This window comes from Oncorhynchus tshawytscha, linkage group LG12, assembly GCF_018296145.1.
Source record: "Oncorhynchus tshawytscha isolate Ot180627B linkage group LG12, Otsh_v2.0, whole genome shotgun sequence".
Lineage (NCBI taxonomy): Eukaryota > Metazoa > Chordata > Actinopteri > Salmoniformes > Salmonidae > Oncorhynchus > Oncorhynchus tshawytscha.
The window spans coordinates 30,483,979-30,509,838 of NC_056440.1; the positions used below are offsets into that span (position 1 = coordinate 30,483,979).

The window sequence follows — 25,860 nt, forward strand, 5'->3', positions numbered from 1 at the left end:
GTTTTGTGTGTCTCCATATGTTTGAATTAGCATGCAAGAGGGAGAGAAATGGAGAGGCCCAGACAAAGGGCTGTTTTGGAGCCATGCCGGCTGCCCAATCTGTCAGCACAATGTGCCTCTAATAGTCGGATGATGGACTCACACTCTCCACCGTCTCCAGTCACAGTGCGGCTGCTACGCTACCTGCAGTTTTCCTCTGATTCTCATCTCTACTGCTGACTCACCAATGCTATTTTGAGCCTTCCTTTACCACAGCTTCATCCACCCCTCTGACTTAACACAGATTTCACAGCATTTCTTCCCAGCTAGCTCTGCCACTGTTGATCTGGGGTCATACAGTGTGTGTTTATATGACAGAGAGGACAAACGTTGCCAGGGTGGTGTGCTGCTATCAGGATGAGGTAATGGACAGACTGAAGGAGGCCTGCTCTGTTCTGCACACAGTCAGCCACTACAGTATCAGCAGCTTTGACTCATCCAGGCTGACTGACCATGACTCAGGGCTAATTCAGTCACTGTTACTGATATTTGTTGAAGCAAAGCACGTCATTTGGCCGTTTGGCTTGAGGGGAAACCAGTGTCACGAAACACATTTTTGTTGCTCCATATTAAGCTGGTCTCTTGTTGTGTTTATTGTATTCTCTTGCTGCCAGGTTAGCTGACAAGGCCGCTGGCCTCTGTGGGGACCTGTGCCACTCCGTCACAGGTCAATGCTGAAATCTTTCTCTCTCTAGGAGGCTTTGCCATTGTGTTCCTGGTGCGGACCCACCAGGGGGTCCGCTGTGCCCTGAAGAGAATGTACGTCAACAACGAGCACGACCTGCATATCTGCAAACTAGAGATCCAGATCATGGTGAGAACCGGTTCTGGGCTGGAGTTCTGATCAGTCTGTCACCCAGTCTACCTTTATAATGCACAGGCTTTCTCAGACAAATGGACTTCACAAAGGGGGCAAATCACTGCCACTGCTGTAGTGAAGCTGATGTAGAACCACATAGATAAAATGACACAAATGAAAGAATAGGATTGTGTTTCTATTCTGGAAAAGGTGATATGGGAATGAGCTGCTGACTATGGAAGGGAAGGGTTGACAAGACGAACTTAAACAAATATATATAGATATAGATAGATAGATAGATAGATAGATATATAGATATATATAGATATAGATATAGATAGATAGATAGATATAGGGGGGAGCAGAAGGGTGGGTAGTAACTTTGAGTCATACATTCTTCACTCCATTAGAGCCTGCTGCTGAATATGTTGATTTGGACATCATGCAGATAAACTCCCCCAACCCCTTGGGCCTCAGTTCTCTAACTGGAGGCCATGCTGTAAGATAACCAGCCCCTGCAGCTACACCCTGGGGGGCATAATTGGTACAGGATGGCTATCATTATTGGGTCGTTCCACGAAATGGGTGCCTTTTGCCTCCCTTTGATCTTTTAAGTACACATTATGCACCAATATTGAATTTTAAAATGCCTGTCATATTAAATGAAGTGCACTATAATATAGACCACATGAAGAATTCAATACATCAGATTTTTTTTTGTATGAATAATGGCTTGCTAAAGTGCCAAAATTCAGCATTTTGACATGTCCCTCCATCAACACTGTCACTTCTAGGAAGATTTCAACTCACTTAATCCCAAAATGTCTCCATGTTTCACCATTGTAAAGGCCTATTTATTTTTGCTGCTTTGACAGTCATTTCTGAAGGTTATTATTGCTATTAATGTGATTGGTGATGCATTTACGTATGTCCCTCATTTTAAGGCCAACCCTGTTATGCAAACAATTTATTCCTTTAAAATAATGGACCATTATTTGACTCACAGCAGGTGACATTGTTTAGGGCCTTTTCCACCATGAACAGCATGGTGGAAAAGGAAGTAAGTCTTGTGTATAATTCCTAATTTTATGAACACCATGTGGTCCCATTCTCTTCACCACATGAGGAGTAATGGCCGATCTTAAACCTAAACTGTGTTATTGTCAACCCTGTTAGATGCCCAACGGTAACTTTATCCATTTGATATTATATGGGAGTTTATTTGTACAAGGGATACTTGATCAATGAGAATATTTGGGATTCATCTCAAACATACTTTTAAATAATAGTTAAGCGGTTACATAAGTGTCCGTAACCGTTTTGACAGTGTGGTACAACGGCAGATAAAATGCTCTTAGTTTATAGGATTTTAATACCAGAGACTGGACAATCTGTTTTTCTGTAAACTCAACATATCCTCCATGCAATTGAAATGTTGAAAGAAGGTATATTTTAAAGTGAATTTCTTAAACGTTTGCATTTCCAAAAGGCACCCATTTTGTGGAACAACCCTATTACTTCCAGCCTTTTGGCCGATCCTCATAGTCAGCAAGCAGAAGCAGAATACACTTGGGCAATCCAAAAAACAAACAAAGATCACCATTGTTATGGCAGCCTGTTTGGAACTTGAAAGCAAACCAGAGACCTATGAGGTTCTTTCTATTCTTTGTAATATTAACCAATTGTGTGTGTGCATGTGCAGAGGGACCTTGTGGGCCACAGGAACATTGTGGGTTTCCTGGACTCCAGTATAACTGCAGTGGGATCAGGAGATGTCTGGGAGGTCCTCATCCTCATGGACTTCTGTCGTGGTAATTCTGCCCCTCTTTCCTTATCAATCACTTTCGTAGTTTCATTCATGTACAAACATCATACCATTACAGGAGCGTATCTACTTAGTTTCCAAACCCATTGTAAGCCCTCCCTGGTTTGTTACAGGCGGTCAGGTGGTGAACCTGATGAACCAGCGTCTGCAAACAGGCTTCACTGAGGCAGAAGTGCTGCAGATCTTCTGTGACACCTGTGAGGCTGTGGCCCGCCTCCACCAGTGCAAGACGCCAATCATCCATCGAGATCTCAAGGCATGAGCACTTGTCTTCACACACACACACACACACACACACACACACACACCCTCAGAGTCGACACCCTACTCACACTTGTCCTCTATCTGTTTGTCTTTAATACATGTCCTAGCTGCATATGTGTGTTGCAGCATGAGAAGTGTACCATGAAGTGTATAAATATGTTACACACCATTCAAAGAGCAACTCAGGAGTCACCTGTCTCAGGAGTCACCTGTGTGTCGATCTCCTCTGCAGGTGGAGAATATCCTGCTCCATGACCGGGGACACTACGTGCTGTGTGACTTTGGTAGCGCCACCAACCGCTTCCAGGACCCTCAGGCAGAGGGCGTTCCACTGGTGGAGGAGGAAATCAAGAAGTGAGTGATTCTGAAGAGCTTCACCTCAGCTGGAACACTGAACTCATGGGTGTGGTTTGATAGTTTTAGTCTAGTGAACCAACCAGTACAACAGGTTGGGATGTTGTGGATTTACTGTGCCCTTTGAAGTCCTTCCTAAATGAGTGTGCTCCCTTCCCATCTTAAGGTACACTACTCTGTCATACAGAGCCCCAGAGATGATCAACCTTTACAATGGCATGGTCATCACTACAAAGGCAGACATCTGGGTGAGTTGGCATACTGCTGAATCGACATGGGAGATTATGACTGGTTTCTCTCCACTAGAGTTATGTTGGCGTGATGCCAAGTACAGTGTAACTGACTAGCTGGGTTGCAAGTTTTGTGAGGTAATACAAGGTGTGCTGATGTCCACTGTGCTGTCTCTACAGGCTATGGGCTGTCTACTGTATAAACTGTGCTACTTCACCCTGCCATTTGGGGAGAGCCAGGTGGCCATCTGTGACGGCAGCTTCACTATACCAGACAACTCCCGCTATTCCCCGGACATGCACTGCCTCATCAGTGAGTAGCCATCCTCCCTGTCAACTCCTACTGACTGGTCCATGCATTTCTATGTAAGAGAGTTGTCTTTCTGGCTCTGTCTTTCTCTCTGTGCCCCTTCTCGATTACACAGTGCAAGTCCTTTAGTCGACAGAGAGAAATATGCAGTGCATTCAGAAAGTATTCAGACCCCCTGACTTTTCATGTTTTGTCGTTATAGTTTTTCTCCCCTCGTCAATCTACACACAAAAGCCCATAATGACGAAGCAAAAACACATTTTTAGACATTTTTGCTAATTTATTCAAAATAAAATAACCTGAAATGTCACATTTACCTGAGTATTCAGACCTTTACTCAACTTTGTTGAATCACCTTTGGCAGCGATTACAGCCTCAAGACTTCTTGGGTATGACGCTACAAGCCCGGCACACCTGTATTTGGGAGTTTCTCTCATTATTCTCAGCAGATCCTCTCAAGCTTTGTCAGGTTGGATGGGGAGTGTCGCTGCACAGCTATTTTCAGGTCTCTCCAGAGATGTTCGATTGGGTTCAAGTCCGGGCTCTGGCTGGGCCACTCAAGGACATTCAGAGACTTGTCCCAAAGCCACTCCTGCATTGTCTTGACTGTGTGCTTAGGGTCGTTGTCCTGTTGGAGGTGAGTCTTCGCCCCAGCCTGAGGTCCTCTGTACTTTGCTCCTTTAATCTTTCCCTCGATTCTAACTAGTCTCCCAGTCAGTATGTTGCCACCACCATACTTCACCGTAGGGATGGTGCCAGGTTTCTTCCAGATGTGACGCTTCACATTCAGGCCAAAGTGTTCATTGTTTGTTTCATCAGACCAGAGAATCTTGTTTCTCATGGTCTGAGAGTCCTTTAGGTGCCTTTTGGCAAACTTTAAGCGGGCTGTAATGTGCCTTGTACTGTGTGGCGGCTTCTGTCTGGCCATTCTACCATAAAGGCTTGATTGGTGGAGTGTTGCAGAGATGGTTGTCCTTCTGGAAGGTTCTCCCATCTCCATGGAGGAACTCTGAAGCTCTGTCAGAGTGACCATTGGGTTCTTGGTCACCTTCCTGACCAAGGCCCTTCTCCGATTGCTGAGATTGGCCGGGCGGCCAGCTCTAGGAAGAGTCTTGGTGGCTCCAAACATCTTCAATTTAAGGATGATGGAGGCCACTGTGTTCTTGGGGAGCTTCAATGCTGCAGAAATGTTTTGGTACCCTTCCCCAGATCTGTGCCTCGTTACAATCCTGTCTCGGAACGCATGGCTTGGTTTTTGCTTTGACATGCACTGACAACTGTGGGACCTTTATTTTGACAGGTGTGTGCCTTTCCAAATCATGTCGAATCAATTGAAGTTACTACATGTGGACTCCAATCACGTTGTAGAAACATCTTAAGGATGATCAATGGAAACAAGATGCACCTAAGCTCAATTTCGCGTCACTTAGCAAAGGGTCTGATAACTAATGTAAATAAACTATTTCTGTTTTTATATTTAATAAATGTGCACATTTCTCTAAAAATCTGTTTTTGCTTTGTCATTATTGGTTATTGTGAGTAGATTTGGGGGGGGTTATTTAATCAATTAATCAAGGCTGTAACGTAATCAAATGGAAAAAGTCAAAGGGTCTGAATACTTTTCGAATGCACTGTATCAGTATCATAATTACCAACCATGTTTTCTTCCATTCATCAGGATACATGCTGGAGCCTGACCCAGAGCTGAGACCAGATATCTACCAAGTGTCCCACTTCTCCTTCAGGCTGGCCGGGATAGAATGCCCCATCCGGAACGTACATGTAAGTCACCTCACCCTCAGTAACAACAACAGGACTAGAAAATCTCCCCAGAGACTAAGGTTACAACCAAATAATTCAAAGAGCGAAAATGTAGAGGAACTTTTAACTTTATTTGAATTGTTACCTTGCCCTCCAAAATGCCAGGTGTAATGTTATTTAATTTCAAATGTAATAAGCTTCCACATTTTACTAAAGTTTTATTCATGTCTAATCTTTTTGGAAAGCAACATAAGTCTAGTGAAAAATGCCAGAGGATGGGGGAACAAGGAGCTTTGTGGTTGTTGCCAGTTGGCTGCCCTCCATCCCCCAGGCCCCTTTGCTTTGCATTGAAGGAGCAATGTCAGCACTCAATCATCTGACACAGCACATTTCAGACGTCATTCCCAGTGGACATTCAAGGCCGATTCATGGAATCTTTAACTGATCATGACATTGCTGCAGTCATGTCATGCAGAAGTTATAATGATAAAGGGTTCTTGTTGCCTCGCTGTGACAAAAGGAAAACCATTACAATAGAAATCGGAGTGAAGCTGATTGATTAAAATTGAGTAGCATATATAAGCATACTACTGAAACTCTTCTCACCTTCACAGAACTCTCCTATTCCTACAAAACTCCCTGAACCAATCAGAGCCAGCGACGCTGTGGCCAAAAAGAGTCAATCCAAAGCCAGGTAAGTGAGGGGCATGAGAAACGGGGCTTTTTTATAGTTACAGATGTAAAGCTCCGGCAAAGGATAATCTGGCCTGCCCTTCCTCTCCCCTCCCAGGCTCTCAGACCCTGTCCCCACAATGGAGACGTCCATCACGCCCCGTTCACGCCCCAAAGCTGGAGGGGCCCAGTCCATAGGCATCCTGCCCATCCAGCCGGCCCTCACCCCACGCAAGAGACCCAACATGGCTGCAGGAGGGCCCCAGCCCATAGGTACGCATTAACTACCCTCTGTACCTGCTTTGTTTCTCAGTCACAGCTTGAACCACAATGACCTGATGATGTGGTGAGCAGAGAGGTGAGGTGAGGCCTGCTAGCAGAGGAAGTCTCTTATCCTGTAACAAAACACTCACCAAGATAGACATCCTGTATTGAGCTTGATGTATTGAACTGTTCCAAGTGTTTAGCTGACATAACATGGCCTTGTAATCCCAGTGGTTCAATTTGTCCGTCCGGACAAGGCTTTAATAGTCTATTAATGAGCCCTTGGAGACCCTGTAGTCTCTCTGAGCCCTTCTGTCCATCTGCTTGTATAGAGACAGATAGTAGCTGCAAGCTTGTCTGCTTTAGTCAATTGTTATGTCACCCTTACAAGACAAGCATATTTTCCCCTGTACTACAGGTGTTTTAGGCACCGCCCAGCCTGCAGTTGCTGTCCAATTAGTCCAGCAGGCCACACCCCCACTGGCTCAGACCGCCCCTTCGCAGCCCATGGCCACGCCCCAGCATCAGCAGGGTCTCTTCATGAAGCAGCAGGCTGCAGCTTTCTTCAGCCCACAGCAGCAGACCAACCAGGTGGGCATATTACCTTGTGTTTGGGCTTCTTAACATATCAGAGTATCTTTTTACCATTTGCCAATAATATTAAGTCATTGTTTTTTTATGTATCTGTTTATTGCCTTCTAACTTATGATATTTCTATGGAGTGCACTTTTAGCAGGACCTCTGAATGACCTTGTGGTTTTGAATGAAATTAAATCCAACTGAATAACTTTATTGACTTTCCAGGAACTCATCTGATCTGTTCATTAAAATACACTGACATGTCATGTCATGTTTAACAAAAATCCAACTCCAAAATCCAAAATGACAACTTTCATGAAAAACACAGAACAGAATACTATGCCTCCCATGCCGATCCTCCAGGCCTCTGTGGCTGTGCAGCCCAAAGCTAATCCTGTGGCTGCAGTTGCTCCCCTGCAAAAGCAGCCAGCTGGCCCTGCGGCAGACCTCCCCCTCCCCCCAATCAGCAGCACCCCCTCAGCTTGCAGCCACAGGACCTGCACTTGACTGACTCTGAGCCCACAGTAACCCCCCTCCCCTCTGGCAGGCAGCCTGCTGCCTTGTGGGACAGGGGGGGATAACAGGCCCCTCCCTTCTGGCAGCCTGCTGCCTTGTGGGACAGGGGGGGATAACAGGCCCCTCCCCTCTGGCAGCCTGCTGGTCTGTAGGACAGGGAGGGCTAACAGGCCCCTCCCTCTGGCAGCCTGCTGCCTTGTGGGACAGGGAGGGATAACAGGCCCCTCTCCTCTGGCAGCCTGCTGCCTTGTGGGACAGGGAGGGCTAACAGGCCCCTCTCCTCTGTCAGCCTGCTGCCTTGTGGGACAGGGAGGGCTAACAGGCCCCTCCCTTCTGGCAGCCTGCTGCCTTGTGGGACAGGGGGACTAACAGACCCCTCTCCTCTGGCAGCCTGCTGGTCTGTAGGATAGGGAGAGCTAACAGGCCCTGACTCTCTGTCTGGGGCCTTAGAATCTAGCTAATCACTTAACACTGAAGACAGCCATTTCATGCTTTGCATAGTGATCAAATAGGATTCAGAAGCTGTCTAGCTGCTTTTCCTTTCACTGTAGTTATAATGTTTAAAGTTGTCATGAAACGTCTGTCACTGGAACCTGTCAACACTCAGTTCTGTCTCCTTTAGAATGTATTGTTCTAAATCCAATATGAATCAATAACATCCTGAAAACCATCCTTTGGTATTTTGCCACTAATTCACTAACCAATAGAATAGCTAATCAACTTGAATCGGCCTGTAATTTTCTTCCTTCTCTCACTGATATTGATATTTGGTGTGATATTTTTCATATCTCCATATTAAACCCTTTCTCTCGCTCTCTCCTCCCAGCATCTGGCTCCTGGACGTGGGCTCCACAAGGTTGGCACCCTGACACCCCCCTCCTCCCCAAAGATGCCCCCCCGAGGCAGTCACAGACGCATCCTGAGTGACGTCACCCACAGTGCTGTGTTTGGGGTCCCAATCAGCAAGTCAACCCAGCTACTGCAGGCGGCTGCAGCAGAGGCCAGCCTCAACAAGTCCAAGTGAGCTGAATTAACCCATCTCAATGAACTGATGAATCAACTGTCCATTCATTAGAGAGAGAGAGAACAAACAAACACACAGGCATTCATTCAGAGAACCCTCTAAACACTCCCTTTTTATAGTTCAACACAGGAATAGACAGTCCTTTCAATCTACAAATAACTCAATAGTATTTTTAATCACCCATATTTGTATGCATGTTTTATATTTGGCACATACTTGTTTGTTCTTGAGATAAATGAGATGGATGGTTTCCACTGCAACCTTTCGTGTTTTCCTGTGTGTGTTGTAGGTCAGCAAGCACCACCCCCTCTGGCTCCCCCTGCTCCTCCCAGCAGAGTGTGTACCAGCCAGGGGAGGGCGGTGCCCAGACAGCCCCCTCTGTACCCACTGGCAGCTGGAACCCTTTTGGTGATGACAACTTCTCCAAGCTCTCTGCAGAGGAGCTGCTCAACAAGGACTTTGCCAAGCTGGCCGAGTGTAAGATCACAAAGTCCAGTCTGTGTATAGACATCTACAAGCGCAATGGATAGATAGGTAAATTATCAGAGGTGATGTTTTCTAATTGTGTTTGTCTTTATGACAGCTACAACAGGGGAGAGGGCCAGCCTCTCCACAGAGAACCTCATCTCAGGGCTGCAGCCTGTCTCTGCTGCTGGGGCCACATGCAAGGCTTTCCCAGGTAAGACTTCACGTGTTCACCTTCCTCTCTCTCCCTGTGTCATACAGACGTCATTATCCCTCTCCCTCATCGCTACATATTTCCCATGTGGGGTCCTTGTGATTTTTTTTTCTGCCGGCTTCTTCTCTGTAAATCTTTATTTTGAAGGCAGATGTTTCTCCAGCTCTGTAGAATTCTTTCATAGAGATGTATCGGTCTGAGCTGTTAAGTGAACCTCTCCAACCTTACTATGAGACAATTTTCTGAGCCCAACCCAAACCCAATTACTGTTGTGTAATTTGTTCTCCTCAGCGCTGTTGTCCTCTTACATCTTGTTGACTTTCTATTAGATCAGTAACTGTCATAACCTGACCATCCAGTCTTCTCCAACATCCTTCCTCTCCCTATTCTCCTGCTTTCTCTCCTCCTTTCTCTCGTTCTCCCTGTGTAATGTTAAGCTGAGAGAACTGCTGACATCCTGGGTTTGGATGCAGGCTCAGCGATGTTGAGTGTCCCGGACCCCTTTAACGCCCTCTCCCTCTCTGACACCACAGGTAACGCCCTTTCCCAGCATGCAACATTGTTGTGGAATGTGTTAAAGGTTCCACTTCTCAGTCCTGCCAGGATCCATACTTTACCATTAATCCTCCATCCAGTGTGTTTCAATTCCTGCACATAGATGTTCCGGAGACACTCATGTTGGTGGATTGTATGTGTCCTATATCTAATGTTTAAAGCCATTGTTTATAACATGAGTCTGGGGTGACATGGCTTTGCTCATTAGTCCTATTGTCCCTGTCCTGTTAGTGTCATTGATTCCCTTTCTTTTCCTATGACTAGAGACCTTAGCTGGATCGCCTCACACTTGTGGACCCGTGCCTCTGACTACTGTTGCCTGGTTACCTGAAGGACACATTCTCCTTTGTTAATCGGATTGCTGTTCCTCTGGAGGTGCCTGCTTTAGAATGCCTCTGTCACTGAGAACATTGGGAAAGTTCAGCATCACATCTGAGCTCTTATTTCAGTTGGTAGTTGATTGCTTTTCAAAATGGCTCTGGGGCAATACTCTGTCCTCAGTTTGTCTTAGCCCGGGCTAGGCTGTATTCCCTGTATGGCCCACATAATCGCTCCAATGACAGTCAGTGGATGCCAGTGTTGTCAGTTAGTGGGGACTGAGCTGAGGGGTTAAAAGGCTGCCTGCGGCTGTTACCTAATCTGGGTGTGGTTAATCTTTTCTGTCCTCTCCCCACACACACAGTCTTCTACACAGGGCACAAACAGAGTGAGAGCACTGAGGATTTACTGGCACACAGCACTGGTAGAGCCCACAACAGGAACTGCACCCCTGCTGTTGGGAAAGCACTGCACAGTGTCTACAGGAGTTCATATAGCCACAGGCCAGATGTAAAGCCCTTTCAGAAGAGATGGCCATACTGTCTAGTCTAGTTATTCAATTCTCATATGAAATGTGAGAAAGCGATTGGAAAGAGAACCCGTTTCCTCACAGGTCAGTGCATGCTGCTGTTATATGGTGCCGCAAGAGCAGTACACCAGAGCCATACAGCTAAACCGAACAAAAATATATTAACACAACATGCAACAATTTCAAAGATTTTACTGAGTTCATATAAATAATTAATTAGGCCCTAATCTATGGATTTCACATGACTGGGAATACAGATATGCATCTGTTGGTCACAGCTAGGGCTGTTGCGGTGAGCGTATTACCGCCACACCGGCGGTCATGACGGCAGTCAAATTCCACATGACCGTTTAGTCACGGAAATTAGGCTGCTACAAGCTCTGATGTTGCTGATGGTCATTAGTAGCCTACTAAACATGCTAACTGCCTGGTACTCAGCACTCTAGTGTCCCTCTAATCACTCTGACATCAATGAAAATGTATTTGAAAATCTAATCAAACATTTCATGAGAGCCCATGAGCTAATTTTGCGCAACATTTCTATAGGCTATGAAATTGCGGGAGAAAACAGAGTGATGGCCTCTAATAATAAGACATGGATCCCATCAGCTTTCTATAGACTAGGCCTACTATATTTATTTTTCAACTTTCCTAATATTAGACACATTGCTTATATTTACAACAGGAGTAATGCCTACCTGGCTGTAATTAAAATAAACCATGATGAAAAGCATCCTCCATTTGATATTTAAGTGCACAGATGACGTACAGTTGAAGTTGGAAGTTACATACACCTTAGCCAAATACATTTAAACTACGTTTTTCACAATTCCTGACATTTAATCTTAGTAAAAATTCTAGGTTTTAGGTCAGTTAGGATCACCACTTTATTTTAAGAATGTGAAATGTCAGAATAATAATAGATTTATTTCAGCTTTTATTTCTTTCATCACATTCCCAGTGGATCAGACGTTTACATACACTCAATTACAAATACAATTAGTATTTCGTAGCATTGCCTTTTAAATTGTTTAACTTGGGTCAAATGTTTTGTGTAGCCTTCCACAAGCTTCCCACAATAAGTTGGGTGAATTTTGGCCCATTCCTCCTGACAGAGCTGGTGTAACAGAGTCAGGTTTGTAGGCCTCCTTGCTCATGCACGCTTTTTCAGTTCTGCCCCCAAATTTTCTGTAGGTTTGAGGTCAGGGCTTTGCGATGGCCACTCCAATACCTTGACTTTGTTGTCCTTAAGCCATTTTGCCACAACTTTGGAAGTATGCTTGGGGTCATTATCTATTTGGAAGACCCATTTGCAACCAAGCTTTAACTTCCTGACTGATGTCTTGAGATGTTGCTTCAATATATCCACACAATTTTCCTTCCTCATGACGCCATCTATTTTGTGAAGTGCACCAGTCCCTACTGCAGCAGAGTACCCCCACAACATGATGCTGCCACCCATGTGCTTCAAGGTTGGGATGGTGTTCTTCGGCTTGCAAGCCTCCCCCTTTTTCCTCCAAACATAACGATGGTCATTATGGCCAAACAGTTTTATTTTTGTTTCATCAGACCAGAGGACATTTCTCCAAAAAGTACGGTCTTTGTCCCGCAGTTGCAAACCGTAGTCTGGCTTTTTTATGGCGGTTTTGGAGCAGTGGCTTCTTCCTTGCTGAGCGGTCTTTCAGGTTATGTCGATATAGGACTCGTTTTACTGTGGATAGATACTTTTGTACCTGTTTCCTCCAGCATCTTCACAAGGTCCTTTGCTGTTGTTCTGGGATTTTTTTGCACCACAGTAGTTAATCTCTAGGAGACAGAATGTGTCTCCTTCCTGAGCGGTATGACGCCTGCGTGGTCCCATGGTGTTTATACTTGCGTACTGTTGTTTGTACAGATGAACGTGGTACCTTCAGGCATTTGTAAATTGCTCCCAAGGATGAACCAGACCTTTTGGAGGTCGACAATATTTTCTCAGATCTTGGCTGATTTCTTTTGATTTTCCCATGATGTCAAGCAAAGATTGGTTTACTTTCGGCGCCGACAGAGATGGCCGCCTCGCTCATATGCATTACGTAGTTTTTTATGTGATCTTAAATTGTTACCCCAGAAATTATTAGGTGTTATTACATACAGTCGGGAGGAACTATTGGATATAAGAGCAACGTCAACTCACCAACATTACAACCAGGAATACGACTTTCTCAAAGCGGATCCTCTGTTTGGTCCACCATCCAGGACAATGGATCGGATCCCAGCCGGCGACCCAAAACAACGGGGCCGCAGAAGGGGCAGACAGAGTGGTCTTCTGGTCAGGCTCCGTAGACAGGCATATCGCGCACCGCTCCCGAGCATACTACTCGCCAGTGTCCAGTCTCTTGACAACAAGGTAGATGAAATCCGAGCAAGGGTTGCTTTCCAGAGACAGCAGAGAATGTAACGTTCTTTGTTTCACGGAAAGATGGCTCACTCGGGATACGTCATCAGAGTCGGTACAGCCACCCGGCTTCCTCACACATCGCGCCAACAGAAACAAACATCTCGCTGTTAAGAAGAAGGGCGGGAGTGTATGCCTTATGATTAACGAGACGTGGTGTGATTATAACAACATACAGGAACTCCAGTCCTTTTGTTCACCTGACCTAGAATTCCTTACAATCACAACATTTGTGGTCTTTAATTTCAGCTCATGAAACATGGGACCAACACTTTACATGTTGCATTTATATTTTTTATGCTGAACAATAAAGCTCTGGAGTTCAGACTTTGTCATAGCAGTTTATCATTGACCTGTGACCTATGACCTCTATCCCTTAGTAAAGGGGGCAAATGGGCAGCTGTGCTGTGTCATATTCTGAGCCCCCTGCCCCAGGTCCTCTGCCCCCCTGTCTCTCCATAGCAGCCAGTGACCTGTAAGTATGTATGGAGTTTAGGTTTTTGACCCAGAAGATACTTACTCGCATGCATGCACCTGGTTTGCACTGTTTGGATGCACTAACCTGCTGGAGAGGCACATCCTGAAGGCAGTCCTCCTGATTTGTCTGTGGCACGGAGCTGGGACACCCAGCAAAGTTACTTATTAACAAGGATGCTGTCAGTCAGGTGTGTAACAGTGCTGACTGATCCAACACTTGTTCAGTGATGAAAGTGGAGAAGAGACGTGTAAAGACGGTCAGTGATGTAGGCCTAGTCTGTGGAATGGTGCTATGGTAGCTAACCTTTTTTGTTGAGTGATGCTGAAATTTTGCTCTTTAGTCCATCAACTAATGAGCCAATAAAGATGAAATACTGACTAGCTGCTGTGTGTTTGTATTCGTCTCCACGTCGTTGGTTGGTGGGATGGAATGATGTGTTGGTGATTTAAGGCTAGCAGTCCTTTTGAAGGCATGCTGTTTTTCTCCAATACTTGTTTGACATGAATGGTATTACCCGCCTGAAATTAACATGTCCTCTACTCAAGCATGGTCTGTGCACTCTCATCACCCTAGGAGTGATTTAGTTTTTCCTAACCTTCGAATGTGCCTGCTGAAGGAGTAAAGGAAAAGACCGGTGTCTTCATATCATTACTCATGGTAAAATACCCAGCCAATAGAATGACTTTGCAAACGTTACCAACTAATTCTCACCTTGATAGTATAACGATCATGTTCTCATTTGTACTTAGATGAGCCTAGTGTACGTACAGTGCATTCGGAAAGTTTTCAGACCCCTTCACTTTTTCCACATTTTGTTATGTTACAGCCTTATTCTAGAATGGATTAAATAAAACATTTTCCTCATCAATCTTCACACAATACCCCATAATGACACAGTGAAAACAGGTTTTTAGAAAATTGTGCTAATTTATAAAAATTAAAAAGAGGTATTCAGACCCTTTGCTATGAGACTCAAAATTGAGCTCAGGTGCATCCTGTTTCCATTGATCGTCCTTGACATGTTTCTACAACTTGATTGGGGTCCACCTGTGGTAAATTCAATTGATTGGACATGATTTGGAAAGGCACACACCTGTGTATATAGGCACAGTTGACAGGACATGTCAGAGCAAAAACCAAGCCATGAGGTTGAAGGAATTATCCATAGAGCTCTGAGACAGGATTATGTAGAGGCACAGATCTGGGGAAGGGCACCAAAACATTTCTGCAGCATTGAAGGACCCCAAGAACACCGTGGCCTCCATCATTCTTAAATGGAAGAAATTTGGAGCCACCAAGACTCTTCCTAGATCTGTCTCTCTGGCCAAACTGAGCAATCGGAGGAGAAGGGCCTTGATCAGGGAGGTGACCAAGAACCCGATGGTTACTCTGACAGCGCTCCAGAGTTCCTCTGTGGAGATGGGAGAACCTTCCAGAAGAACAACCATTTCTGCACCAACCAGGCCTTTATGGTAAATTGGCCAGATGGAAGCCACTCCTCAGTAAAAGGGACATGACAGCCTACTTTTTAAATTTTTTTTAAAAGTATTTAACCTTTAACTAGGCAAGTCAGTTAAAAACAAATTCTTATTGTCAATGACTGCCTTCCCCAGCCAAACCCAGACGATGCTGGGCCAATTGTCCACCTCCCTATGGGACTCCCAATCATGGCGAGTTTTGATACAGCCTGGAATCGAACCAGGGTCTGTAGTGGCGCCTCTAGCATTGCGATGCAGTGCCTTAGACCACTGCGCCACATGGGAGCCCACTTGGAATTTGCCTACTTTGAACCATGGTGGTGGCAGCATCATACTGTGGGGATGTTTTCAGGTGGCAGGGACTGGGAGACTAGTCAGGATTGAGGGAAAGATGAATGGCCCAAAGTACAGAGAAATCCTTGATGAAAACATGCTCCAGATTGCTCAGGACCTCAGACTGTGGCGAAGGTTCACCTTCCAACAGGACAATGACCTTATCTACACAGCCAAGACAACGCAGGAGTGGCTTTGGGAAAAGTCTCAATGTCATTGAGTGGCCCGGTCTTGAACCCGATCGAACATCTCTTTAGAGACCTGAAAATAGCTGTGCAGCGATGCTCCCCATCCAACCTGACAGAGCTTGGGAGGATCTGCAGAGAAGAATGGGAGAAGCTCCACAAATACAGGTGTGCCAAGCTTGTAGCGTCAGACTCAAGGCTGTAATCAAAGCCAAAAGGGTCTGAACACTTATGTAAATGTTATATTTCAGTTTTTTTTTTTTTTTGTAAATTTTCAGAAATGCCAAACAGTTTTTGCTTTTTCATTATGGGATATTGTGTGTAGGGATTGATGAGGGGAAAAAAAAATATTCAATCAATTTTAGAATAAGGCTAACGTAACAATGTGGAATAACTCGAGGGGTCTGAATACTTTCCGAATGCACTGCATCTTCCCTTGTCCTCAGTCCTACATCATCGTCTCCCTTTTTCTCTCCCTGCTCATCTTTTTCTAATGCACATTCTCTTCTCTTTCAATGCCTTCCTCCCTGTCCTCTCCTCTCATCCCCCCTGTCCCTCTCACAGAGAAGCTGATTGAGGGACTGAAGTCCCCTGAGACATCTCTGCTGCTCCCTGACCTTTTACCCCTGGCTGACCCCTTCAGCAGCTCTGCAGAGGGCAACAGCAATGGTAACAGGCTCTTCTGCCTGTCTGCATGCCTTCCTCTCCCCTTCCTGTATCCTCTCCACACATGAGAGATGTTTCAGGTTGTTTATGAACTGAAGTCCGTCTCATCTACCTTTTATTCTCTGGAGCTGGGAGCTCTTTGGTTTCCTCTCTCTTCTCATTCATTTCCTTATCTGACCGTGTCTCCTCCTCTTTCATCAGCAGTGAAGGCTGAGATGTGTGTGGACTCTCTCATCCCGGGCCTGGATACAGTCTCAGCCAGCCTGCCAGGTTAGTGCCCTGTACTGTACTTTACTGTTCTTACCACACATTTGTGTCAGCCTTAAATAATATAGGCAATGTTATTACATTATCACTTGGCTTGCATTAATTAATGACGTGTGCTCTGTGTGGTGCCACAAGGTAATGAGTTATTGGGATAACACTAAGATTGAATGTTTTTTTTCTGGCACCAACATCATACAGGGATATGATTCTTAGTTCAGGAGCTCTGTTGCTGTTTCCTTTGTGTTAACTATTGCTTGGTGTTGAAAGGACCAGGTAATTTATCAGTAACCTGCGCAAACATACCCTGCCAAGGATAGCTGACAGGTTTCCCTGCACCAAATTAATATTCCCTGTCGCCATTTCTTCAATGCTGTCCACTAAACTGTCTGGAACGGTTGCGACAGTGAGTGTCTAGGTTTATTGCAATGATCCGTTGCCATGATGTACTCTTGAGGGCGAACAGGAAAACATTTGCAGTGCACTTTTAATTAGAATTGCTGATTCTGCTCCAGATAAACTTGAGCACATTGTGAATATTTTTGTCATGACTGACATTCCCCAGTGAATGTAGGCTGGATCTGGGGGCAAGGCCGCTACTGCTGAGCGCTAGAGCGTGTCTGCTGCCCCTGAGTTTGACACCTCAACATCACGCAGTAGGCAGTTTTTCCCTCCTCTCCCACCTTTTGGTCGTAGTGTCAATCTGCTCCTCTAGAGGGCACCAATGATCCTGTCATTGGTCCAACTCCTACATACAGCAAAGTACCACTACTAGTCAGGGGTTTGATCAGGGGATATCTACTTTGAGGATGGACGTACAGTACCAGTCAAAAGTTTGGAAGCACCTACTCATTCCAGGGTCTGTCTTGATTTTATTTTTGTACTATTTTCTACATTGTAGAGTAATATTGAAGGAATCATATCTATGAAATAACACATGGAATCATGTAATAACCAAAAAAGTGTTAAACATATCAAAATATATTTTATATTTGAGATTCTTCAAAGTAGCCACCCTTTACCGTGATAACAGCTTTGCACACTCTTGGCATTCTCTCAACCAACTTCATGAGATAGTCACCTGGAATGCATTTCAATTAACAGGTGTGCCTTGTAAAAAGTTAATATGTGGACTATCATTCCTTCTTAATGTGTTTGAGCCAATCAGTTGTGTTGTGACAAGGTAGGGGTAATATACAGAAGATAGCTGTATTTGGTAAAAGATCAAATCCATATTATGGCAAGGACAGCTCAAATAAGCAAAGAGAAATGACAGTCCATTATTTTAAGACATGGTCGGTCAATCTGGAAAATGTCAAGAACTTTTAAAGTTAATTCAAGTGCAGTCGCAAAAACCATCAAGCACTATGAATAAACTGGCGCTCATGAGGACCGCCACAGGAATGGAAGACAGAGTTACCTCTACTGCAGAGGATAAGTTCATTAGAGTTTTAACAGAACCTCCGATAGCACCCAAATAAATGCTTCAGAGTTTAAGTAACAGACACATCTCAACATCAACTGTTCAGAGGAGACTGCGTGAATCAGGCCTTCATGGTCAAATTCCTGAAAAGAAACCACTACTAAAGGACACCAATAATAAGAAGAGACTTGCTTAGACCAAGAGACACGAGCAACGGACATTAGATTGGTGGAAATCTGTCCTTTGGTTTGGTGAGTCCAAATTTGAGATATTTGGTTCCTACCGCCGTGTCTTTGTGAAACGCAGAGTAGATGAATGGATGATCTCTGCATGAGCGGTTCCCACTGTGAAGCATGGAGGAGGTATGATGGTGTGGGGGTGCTTTTCTGGTGGCACTGTCAGTGATTTTATTTAGAATTCAAGGCACACTTATCCAGCATGGCTACCACAGAATTTTGCAGCGATACGCCATCCCAACTGGTTTGCGCTTAGTGGGACTATCATTTGTTTTTCAACAGGACAATGACCCAACACACCTCCAGGCTGTGTAAGGGCAATTTGACCAAGAAGGAGAGTGATGGAGTGCTGCATCAGATGACCTGGCCTACACAATCACCCAACCTCAACCCAATTGAGATGGTTTGGGATGAGTTGGACCACAGAGTGAAGGAAAAGCAGCCTACAAGTGCTCAGCATATGTGGGAACTCCTTCAAGATAGTTGGAAAAGCATTCGAGGTGAAGCTGGTGTGCAAAGAGTGTGCAAAGCTGTCAAGGCAATTTCGTAGTTTTGATGTCTTCACTATTATTCTACAATGTAGACAATAGTGCAAATAAAGAAAAACCCTTGAATGAGTAGGTGTGTCCAAACTTCTGACTGGTACTGTATTTCTGAGAGTATGAAGCTCATTTTGGTCTAAACTATTTTCTGTGCTTAGGCTAATGGGCTTTCATTTTCGTTCCTTCTTCCTCCCTCCATCTTAACCCCTGGCCTCCGCTCCCTCAGACTCTCTGGCTGGAGAGGACTCTCTGCTGGGCTGCTCTCTGCTGTCTCACACCTCCACCCCTGGGGATCAAACTATCTGTGCACCGCCCTCCTCCTGCTCCTCTGCCCCTCCTGGCTCTGCTTCCTGTCTGGACAAGCTAGCTCCAGTCTCATTTGGCACTGCCCAGACATCTGCTGGTAAGACCTCTCTCCGGCTGTCATATATTGTATACCTGTGGTGAAACTCCTCACAGCAAGTCTGACCTCTGATCACAGTACCACAGACCTGCAATATCGCTCAGCTGTAACACCCAGTCAGACTACTAATATATACATGTTCAAAGCCAAGCAACCTTTGAATGGATGATGTTAAACTACCCAGTTAACTATCATATTACTCATATCAACATGAACTATATCATTTCAACTGGGGAATGAGATAGAGACAGACATGTTGGCAGCCTGTATCAAAGGGCCCTTTCTTTGTAGCGCTATACAGCTGCCACAACATTGTGGGAGCTTCTGCAGACCCTTGACTCATTTACAAAAGCCACATCAGATGCATGGCTTAGTACTAATGCTGTGACTGCTCTGGCTGCGTCTGTCTCTGTACACCCTGCACTCTCCCCTCCTCCCCCCTCGCTCTCCTCTGGGCTGTGCTAACCTCCCCCTCCATCACCCCTTCACCTCCTCTCCTCCACCTGCAGAATCTGCTTACCTCATGTTGGGCTTCCAGCCACCCGAGGCTGGGGAGAAGGGCACTGAGGACGAGTTTGACCCCATCCCTGTGCTCATCTCCAAACACTCCAACAACCAAGGTATGTAAGGCAGGCCAGCAGTGTGTAGATAGGGTTGGATCTATGTGTCTCATTGATCCACACAGAGGATCAAAGTACTGTTCTGTATGAGCTGCCTTCCTCAACCCACATAACTGCCAGGGGACCACGAATGAGCACAGCCATTACTGAGAAACCCTAGCTAACACCTTAGTTCATCACTTACACCTGCCGAGAGCAACCATGGCTGGATGTGCTGTAACATTAACTAGCCCTCCCCATCCTAGCATGATTTCACATCAGTGTGTTTCTCATTTGACTTTTCGCTGGTTGAACTTTGCCAATAAGAATTGGCAGTTCCTATCAACGGCAGGCACCGTTATGCAGTTGTTTTATACAGTCTGTCAGAACAGAAGCACCAAAGGCAGAGCATTAAGGCATATTTTAAGAGTAGTGTCTTCTAGAGGTTAGGACGACATACAAGATGTCTTCCTCCCAGCACTCTTTCCCTGAAATGCTGCGGCTGCATATAGATGATCTTGGCTTACTTTCTCTCTTTTCTTCTCTTTCTACCCGTCTTCCTCATTCACTCCTTTATGCTCCTGTCATCCCACCCTCTCTCCTGTCCTATTTTATTTCACCAACTCTCAATTCTTTGCTAAACTGTCCTTTCTCCTATTCTCTCTCAAATACTCTCTAAATATTACTCTCTCCCGCTGGTTCCCCTTTCTCCCACTTCTCTCTTCCTTGCTCCGTCCATGTCCTCCTCTCTCTCTGTCCCTCTCTCTTTCTGGCACGTTTCAGGTGGTCACTCGCGCAGCAACAGTGGCACTCCAGAGTCCAGCATCCCCAACTTGGCCCGCTCCCTTCTGCTGGTGGATCAGCTCATCGACCTCTAGGGGGTGGGAGAGAGGTCGAAGGGGCAGCTTGCAGTCGTAACATGATGGGTAGAGGGGGCAGCAGAGGCACTTATGTAGCACCTTGCAAGGTGAAATGGAGGAGTTTTAGTGTGGACTAGAGAATATTTCCTCTGGTGTGCCTCCGTGCCCCCGCCTCCATCTCTTGCTTTCTTGATACGCTGGTTTCAAACCATTCATCCTGGCCGTTGTCATTCCCATGTTGGTAGCAACATGGCATTAACTCCCCGTCCTGACAGACTGTCTGCTTCTGTCTTGGCTGCACTGTGGTCTTTATCACGCTGTCATCCATCTGTCAACATTCCTCTTTGTCCTGCCTTGCGGTTTCAACCCCACGCTATTCACATACTGCCTGGCTTGCCCATAACCCCATTGGCTTTGCTGTTTTACAATGTTTGATCAGGGTTTATGCAAACGTACGTGTCCCAGGTCTGACCATGTAACACAGCAGTATAGTACTTCTATCTCTCCTAGCTATCTGTATGCACTCTTCCTGTAGCAGCTATGACCATGTCTAGTCATTAGAGCAAAGCAGGCCTTTAGGAAAGCAGACGCTGACTGAACTATCACGAGCTGCTTGCATGGGCCATACAGATGAGACCAATGAGCTGTCAGTCCTTAGGCTCCTGCTGTGTTTTTAACTTTTCTCAAACTGCTGTGGTTCACCGGTGCCCCCTGGGAATGTTTGGCTGTCTGTTGCAAATGGTCGAAGATGTCTGTCATTCTGAGGTCAAAAGCGCTTCTGCAACATGCCCTGTTATGGTGGACATATACAGGCTGTGTCTAGCTACCCCAAAACTGCCTCTGATTGTCTGGTCTTCTACAACAGCCATCTCCTTGACTGCACAACCATGTTTATCTTGGCTGTGCTTTATGTAAGAGATTTAAAAAAATATATATATATATAAAAAAAATTAAAAAAATGTATCTGAACATGGGATTATTGTTCCCGTGTTGTGCATTTCCTGTAGTTTAAGGTCATATTGAGCTGGTGCATTTTGCCTCTTACTATACCTCTATTTATAATAATTATCTGGAAAGGTTGACTCATTCGTGGTATTATTCTAAATGTGTGTAATTTATTTGAATGCCCTCGTCGTCTTGGTCATACTGTACATTAAGACGGGTGCTCAAGACATTTCTCTCTTGGGCAGAATGCATGCTAACCAGTTATTGATCATGTGTATTCCAATAAGAGCTTTATCGTGGCTATTCTGTTTGATTTGGGTTTCTGTCCTCGGCCCATTGGCAGGGCTAACAGATCTACTTTTCCCAGAATGTGAGAGAGAAATGAGTCCCATATTGAGCATGGATACAGCTGAACAGTGCAATGGTTGTGTATCTCATTGGTTGTTTAGTGAGGGTCAGCTGATCTTTACCAGTGAGCCAGGAGAGTGAGAAGTAGGGTCAGCTGATCTTTACCAGTGAGCCAGCAGAGTGAGAAGTAGGGTCAGCTGATCTTTACCAGTGAGCCAGCAGAGTGAGAAGTAGGGTCAGCTGATCTTTACCAGTGAGCCAGCAGAGTAGGGTCAGCTGATCTTTACCAGAAGTAGGGTCAGCTGATCTTTACCAGTGAGCCAGCCAGCTGATCTTTACCAGTGAGCCAGCAGAGTGAGAAGTAGGGTCAGCTGATCTTTACCAGTGAGCCAGCAGAGTGAGAGGTAGGGTCAGCTGATCTTTACCAGTGAGCCAAGTAGGGTCAGCTGATCTTTACCAGTGAGCCAGCTGAGTAGGGTCAGCTGATCTTAGGGTCAGCTGATCTTTACCAGTGAGCCAGCAGAGTGAGAGTAGGGTCAGCTGATCTTTACCAGTGAGCCAGCAGGTGAGAAGTAGGGTCAGCTGATCTTTACCAGTGAGCCAGCAGAGTGAGAAGTAGGGTCAGCTGATCTTTACCAGTGAGCCAGCAGAGTGAGAGGTAGGGTCAGCTGATCTTTATCCAGTGAGCCAGCAGAGTGAGAGGTAGGGTCAGCTGATCTTTACCAGTGAGCCAGCAGAGTGAGAGGTAGGGTCAGCTGATCTTTACCAGTGAGCCAGCAGAGTGAGAGGTAGGGTCAGCTGATCTTTACCAGTGAGCCAGCAGAGTGAGCTGATCTTTACCAGTGAGCCAGCAGAGTGAGAAGTAGGGTCAGCTGATCTTGGGTTTTGTCTGCTTGTGTTGTGCTGGTATTGTCCTAAAGCCAATCACAGTTTCTCTTTTTGTTCCATGTGTCTCTGTTGCACATTTCATCCTCATCATTAATATCCCTTCTTTCCAATCTACTCATCCATACTACACAAACACACATACACCTTGATGTTGCTTGTGTATAGTGTAATGATCTGGACAAATATCCATAACCAACTCATATGTATATAGAACCACTATTTCCTCGTTCTCCCATTGTAAAGAAGTAGTTAAAGTATACTGAACAAGAATAGAAACGCAAACATGCAACAATTTCAACGATTTACAGTTCATATAAGGAAATCGGTAAATTTTAATAAATCCATTAGGCCCTACTCTATGGACTTCACATGACTGGGTAGGGGTGCACCCACTGGGGAGCCAAGCCAATCAGAATGAGTTTTCCCCCACAAAAGGTCTTTATTCCAGACAAAAATACTCTGCAGGTATAGAGCTTCTTGATATGCCTCACCTGTCAGGTGGATGAATTGTCTTGGCAAAGGAAAAAGGTTTACGAACAGGGATGTAAACAGATTTATGTACAAAAGTTTAAAGTAATATGCTTTTTGTGCACATTGAAAATTTGGGGATATTTTATTTCAGCTGATGAAACATGGGACCAACACTTTACATGTTGCATTTATATTTTTTATCAGTATACATTTTAAAGTGCTTCATATTTAAAGACCTACCATAATATGAATAAATGTGACAGTGCTATAGAATGAATGAATGTATGAAGTGAGTATCAATATGAAATATATACAATTCATAAGTACACATTATAGGTAAATGAAAAAAAGTTTATTTCTGTGTATTCTTTATGGGGCTGTATTTAAGAGTGCAACGATATTGTGTCCCTCCTATTTGTCCAAAGTATTTTTTGTCTATCCTTGGTCTTGTGGGAGACTATTTCAGCATAGGGAAGCCACTAGCCCCATGGTTTTAGCAATCTTAATTTGGTGGTGTTCTGAGAACAGCTCTGTGCTTGTGACTTGCCTTATTGGGGTATTATCTTAAACCTTCATCCTTGGTTTTCCCATAGTTTTTTCCTGGTTTGATTTTCTTCCTCTGAGCTGTAGTTTATTTAACAACAGAGTCCCCTCCCTCTGAAAACAGGGCTTATGACGGAAGGGTCTTCCTGATATCTCTGTCCTTTCCTCCTCCTTTACTGTTAACCCCTAAATGCATCAAACAAGCTAAGCTATATCACCTACCTACTTACACGTTACAATGCAGTCTCATTTGTTGGAAACAGAACCAAAATGTGTCTTACTCTTGACACATCATCATCCTCCCAGCCAGCATAATCAGGTGATATAATTTACTACATTGTACCCACACTTGATTTACCTGAGGAATATTCAAAATAGATGATAAAATGTTTCAGAAATTAAACTGAAATGCAACCCATCTAAGAACAACTAGACAATATGCATTTATTCAATTTCAAAAAGTATTGTTTCCATACTTGGAAAATAGACAAAGCAAAAATATACATTTCCATTTGAGGTGTTACTGCTAGTATCGCATACATTAAGTTGAAGTTAATTTCTTCGTTTTTTTTTTTACTTTGAAGTAAAAATGTGTTTTACCCCTCTCCAAACCATATATTGTTCAGTAAGTAGAAATTGGGCTGTGGCTTTTGAAGAGTGTCTGGAGAATCAGTAAAACTACTCTTATTTTGTTTTTCTCCGATCTACTTGTTGTACAGTCTTTTGCAGGTTTAGGTGTGGCTAACCTATGCAATTCTACAGTAGTGCTCATATTATCCTTAGACATCGCAGTGCTGTATTCAGTAGAGGTCTAGCCTTGCCAGTAGAATTTGACTTGTGTTGCAGTGAAACTGATGTCCCTAGTGTGTTTGCTGGGGCAAATATATGAACACTGTTGTACTGCGCAAACAGCAGTTGTCCATATGTGAAAGCACAGAGCTATTATCTAGCGTATACCTTTATATTTTTATGAAATGAGAAAAATATTCAAAAAGAAAGGGACATTAAATAAACATCTGAATGGAACTCTAGTCTCCTTGGTGTATTTTTCAATTCATCAGTAGGAAATTAAGTTCAATATATGGTGGTGTTATGAGATAATTGAAAGAGCAAGTATAGGTGGATAACACATGTCTTTTGCGTAGTCACACACCCACATAATTCACTAACCTAAAAATGTCATGGCTCACACTTAAGACAGAAAACACAATCTGCTGTCAGTTTGCCAGTTTATGAATGCATTAATAGCTTTCGGAAGCCTTTTTTCCTCCTTTCGCCCTATCTCAGTACAGTATGGAAATGCTCACTCATCCTATTATGCCTTGGTGCTAGACTGAGCACCTAACACACACTGCACTCTTACATGGGGTTTGAGTACTCTCACACCTAACTTCTTGCCTTTCAATCCACTGGAAGGTTGAGTATCTTAGAGCTACAGTTCCACCTCTTCTCTTACTCACACCCTGCCCAACTCTTTGCCCTCTGGCTGACTCTGAACTGTGCCCTAAATGGCTGCCACTAACCCTCTCCCCCTGGAGCTGCCGGCTAACTCCTGCTACCTGCACTACCAAGGTAAGACTGCCCCTGTTTCTGTCGCTCTCTGTCTGTCTGCTCCTGTCAATCTCACTCTCTGCTGGGACTCCAGTGAGTCCTCTCACTCTACCTTGTTTCCACGGGTCCATTTGCTCCTTATCAAGTCCCTATATCTTTATTTAACTTACCAATAAAGAACCTAAATCTTCCAGTATTACTCTTTGTAGTGGTGCGTGGAATTGTTTTGGTGAGGGGTTGTGTGTCTGCTTAGAGGATGTTGGAGATCTCCTGAAAAACAAGTGGAAACAATGTATTTTTTTGTTGTAGTGATAGCGCTGAATAGTCGTCTGTCGCGTTGTTCATTGTGTTGTACAGAGTAGATCATGTTGTGTTTTTGGAGTCGTGCTGTGCTGGCTTGCTGCTGTTGGACCATTGTGCTGTTGCTGTTTCCATGGTGTTTACTTGTTTGTAGTAGAACTGTTGTACGTGTCATCTTTGGGAGTGGCCTATTGA

The 25,860-nt window shown here is 44.7% G+C and overlaps 1 protein-coding gene across 12 annotated transcripts in view; it reads left to right on the top strand.

The window, feature by feature from the left end:
- LOC112262924 (AP2-associated protein kinase 1) overlaps positions 1-25,860 on the top strand; it is a 47,832-nt gene that overhangs the window by 18,492 nt on the left and 3,480 nt on the right. The window contains exons 2-20 of one of the 12 annotated variants that reach the window (XM_024438793.2): positions 735-853; positions 2,541-2,649; positions 2,777-2,919; positions 3,160-3,281; positions 3,448-3,529; positions 3,692-3,824; positions 5,500-5,603; positions 6,197-6,276; positions 6,373-6,527; positions 6,937-7,109; positions 8,440-8,633; positions 8,927-9,114; positions 9,221-9,316; positions 9,754-9,849; positions 16,191-16,295; positions 16,494-16,562; positions 18,984-19,160; positions 19,670-19,780; positions 20,543-22,175. In XM_024438793.2, the coding sequence (XP_024294561.1) occupies positions 735-853; positions 2,541-2,649; positions 2,777-2,919; positions 3,160-3,281; positions 3,448-3,529; positions 3,692-3,824; positions 5,500-5,603; positions 6,197-6,276; positions 6,373-6,527; positions 6,937-7,109; positions 8,440-8,633; positions 8,927-9,114; positions 9,221-9,316; positions 9,754-9,849; positions 16,191-16,295; positions 16,494-16,562; positions 18,984-19,160; positions 19,670-19,780; positions 20,543-20,637 (2,351 nt within the window). In that variant the 3' untranslated portion in view covers positions 20,638-22,175. Of the gene's footprint in view, positions 1-734; positions 854-2,540; positions 2,650-2,776; positions 2,920-3,159; positions 3,282-3,447; positions 3,530-3,691; positions 3,825-5,499; positions 5,604-6,196; positions 6,277-6,372; positions 6,528-6,936; positions 7,110-8,439; positions 8,634-8,926; positions 9,115-9,220; positions 9,317-9,753; positions 9,850-16,190; positions 16,296-16,493; positions 16,563-18,983; positions 19,161-19,669; positions 19,781-20,542; positions 22,176-25,860 lie in introns of those variants that run through there. The other 11 variants (XM_024438784.2, XM_024438785.2, XM_024438788.2 and 8 more) reach the window with 11 other exon arrangements.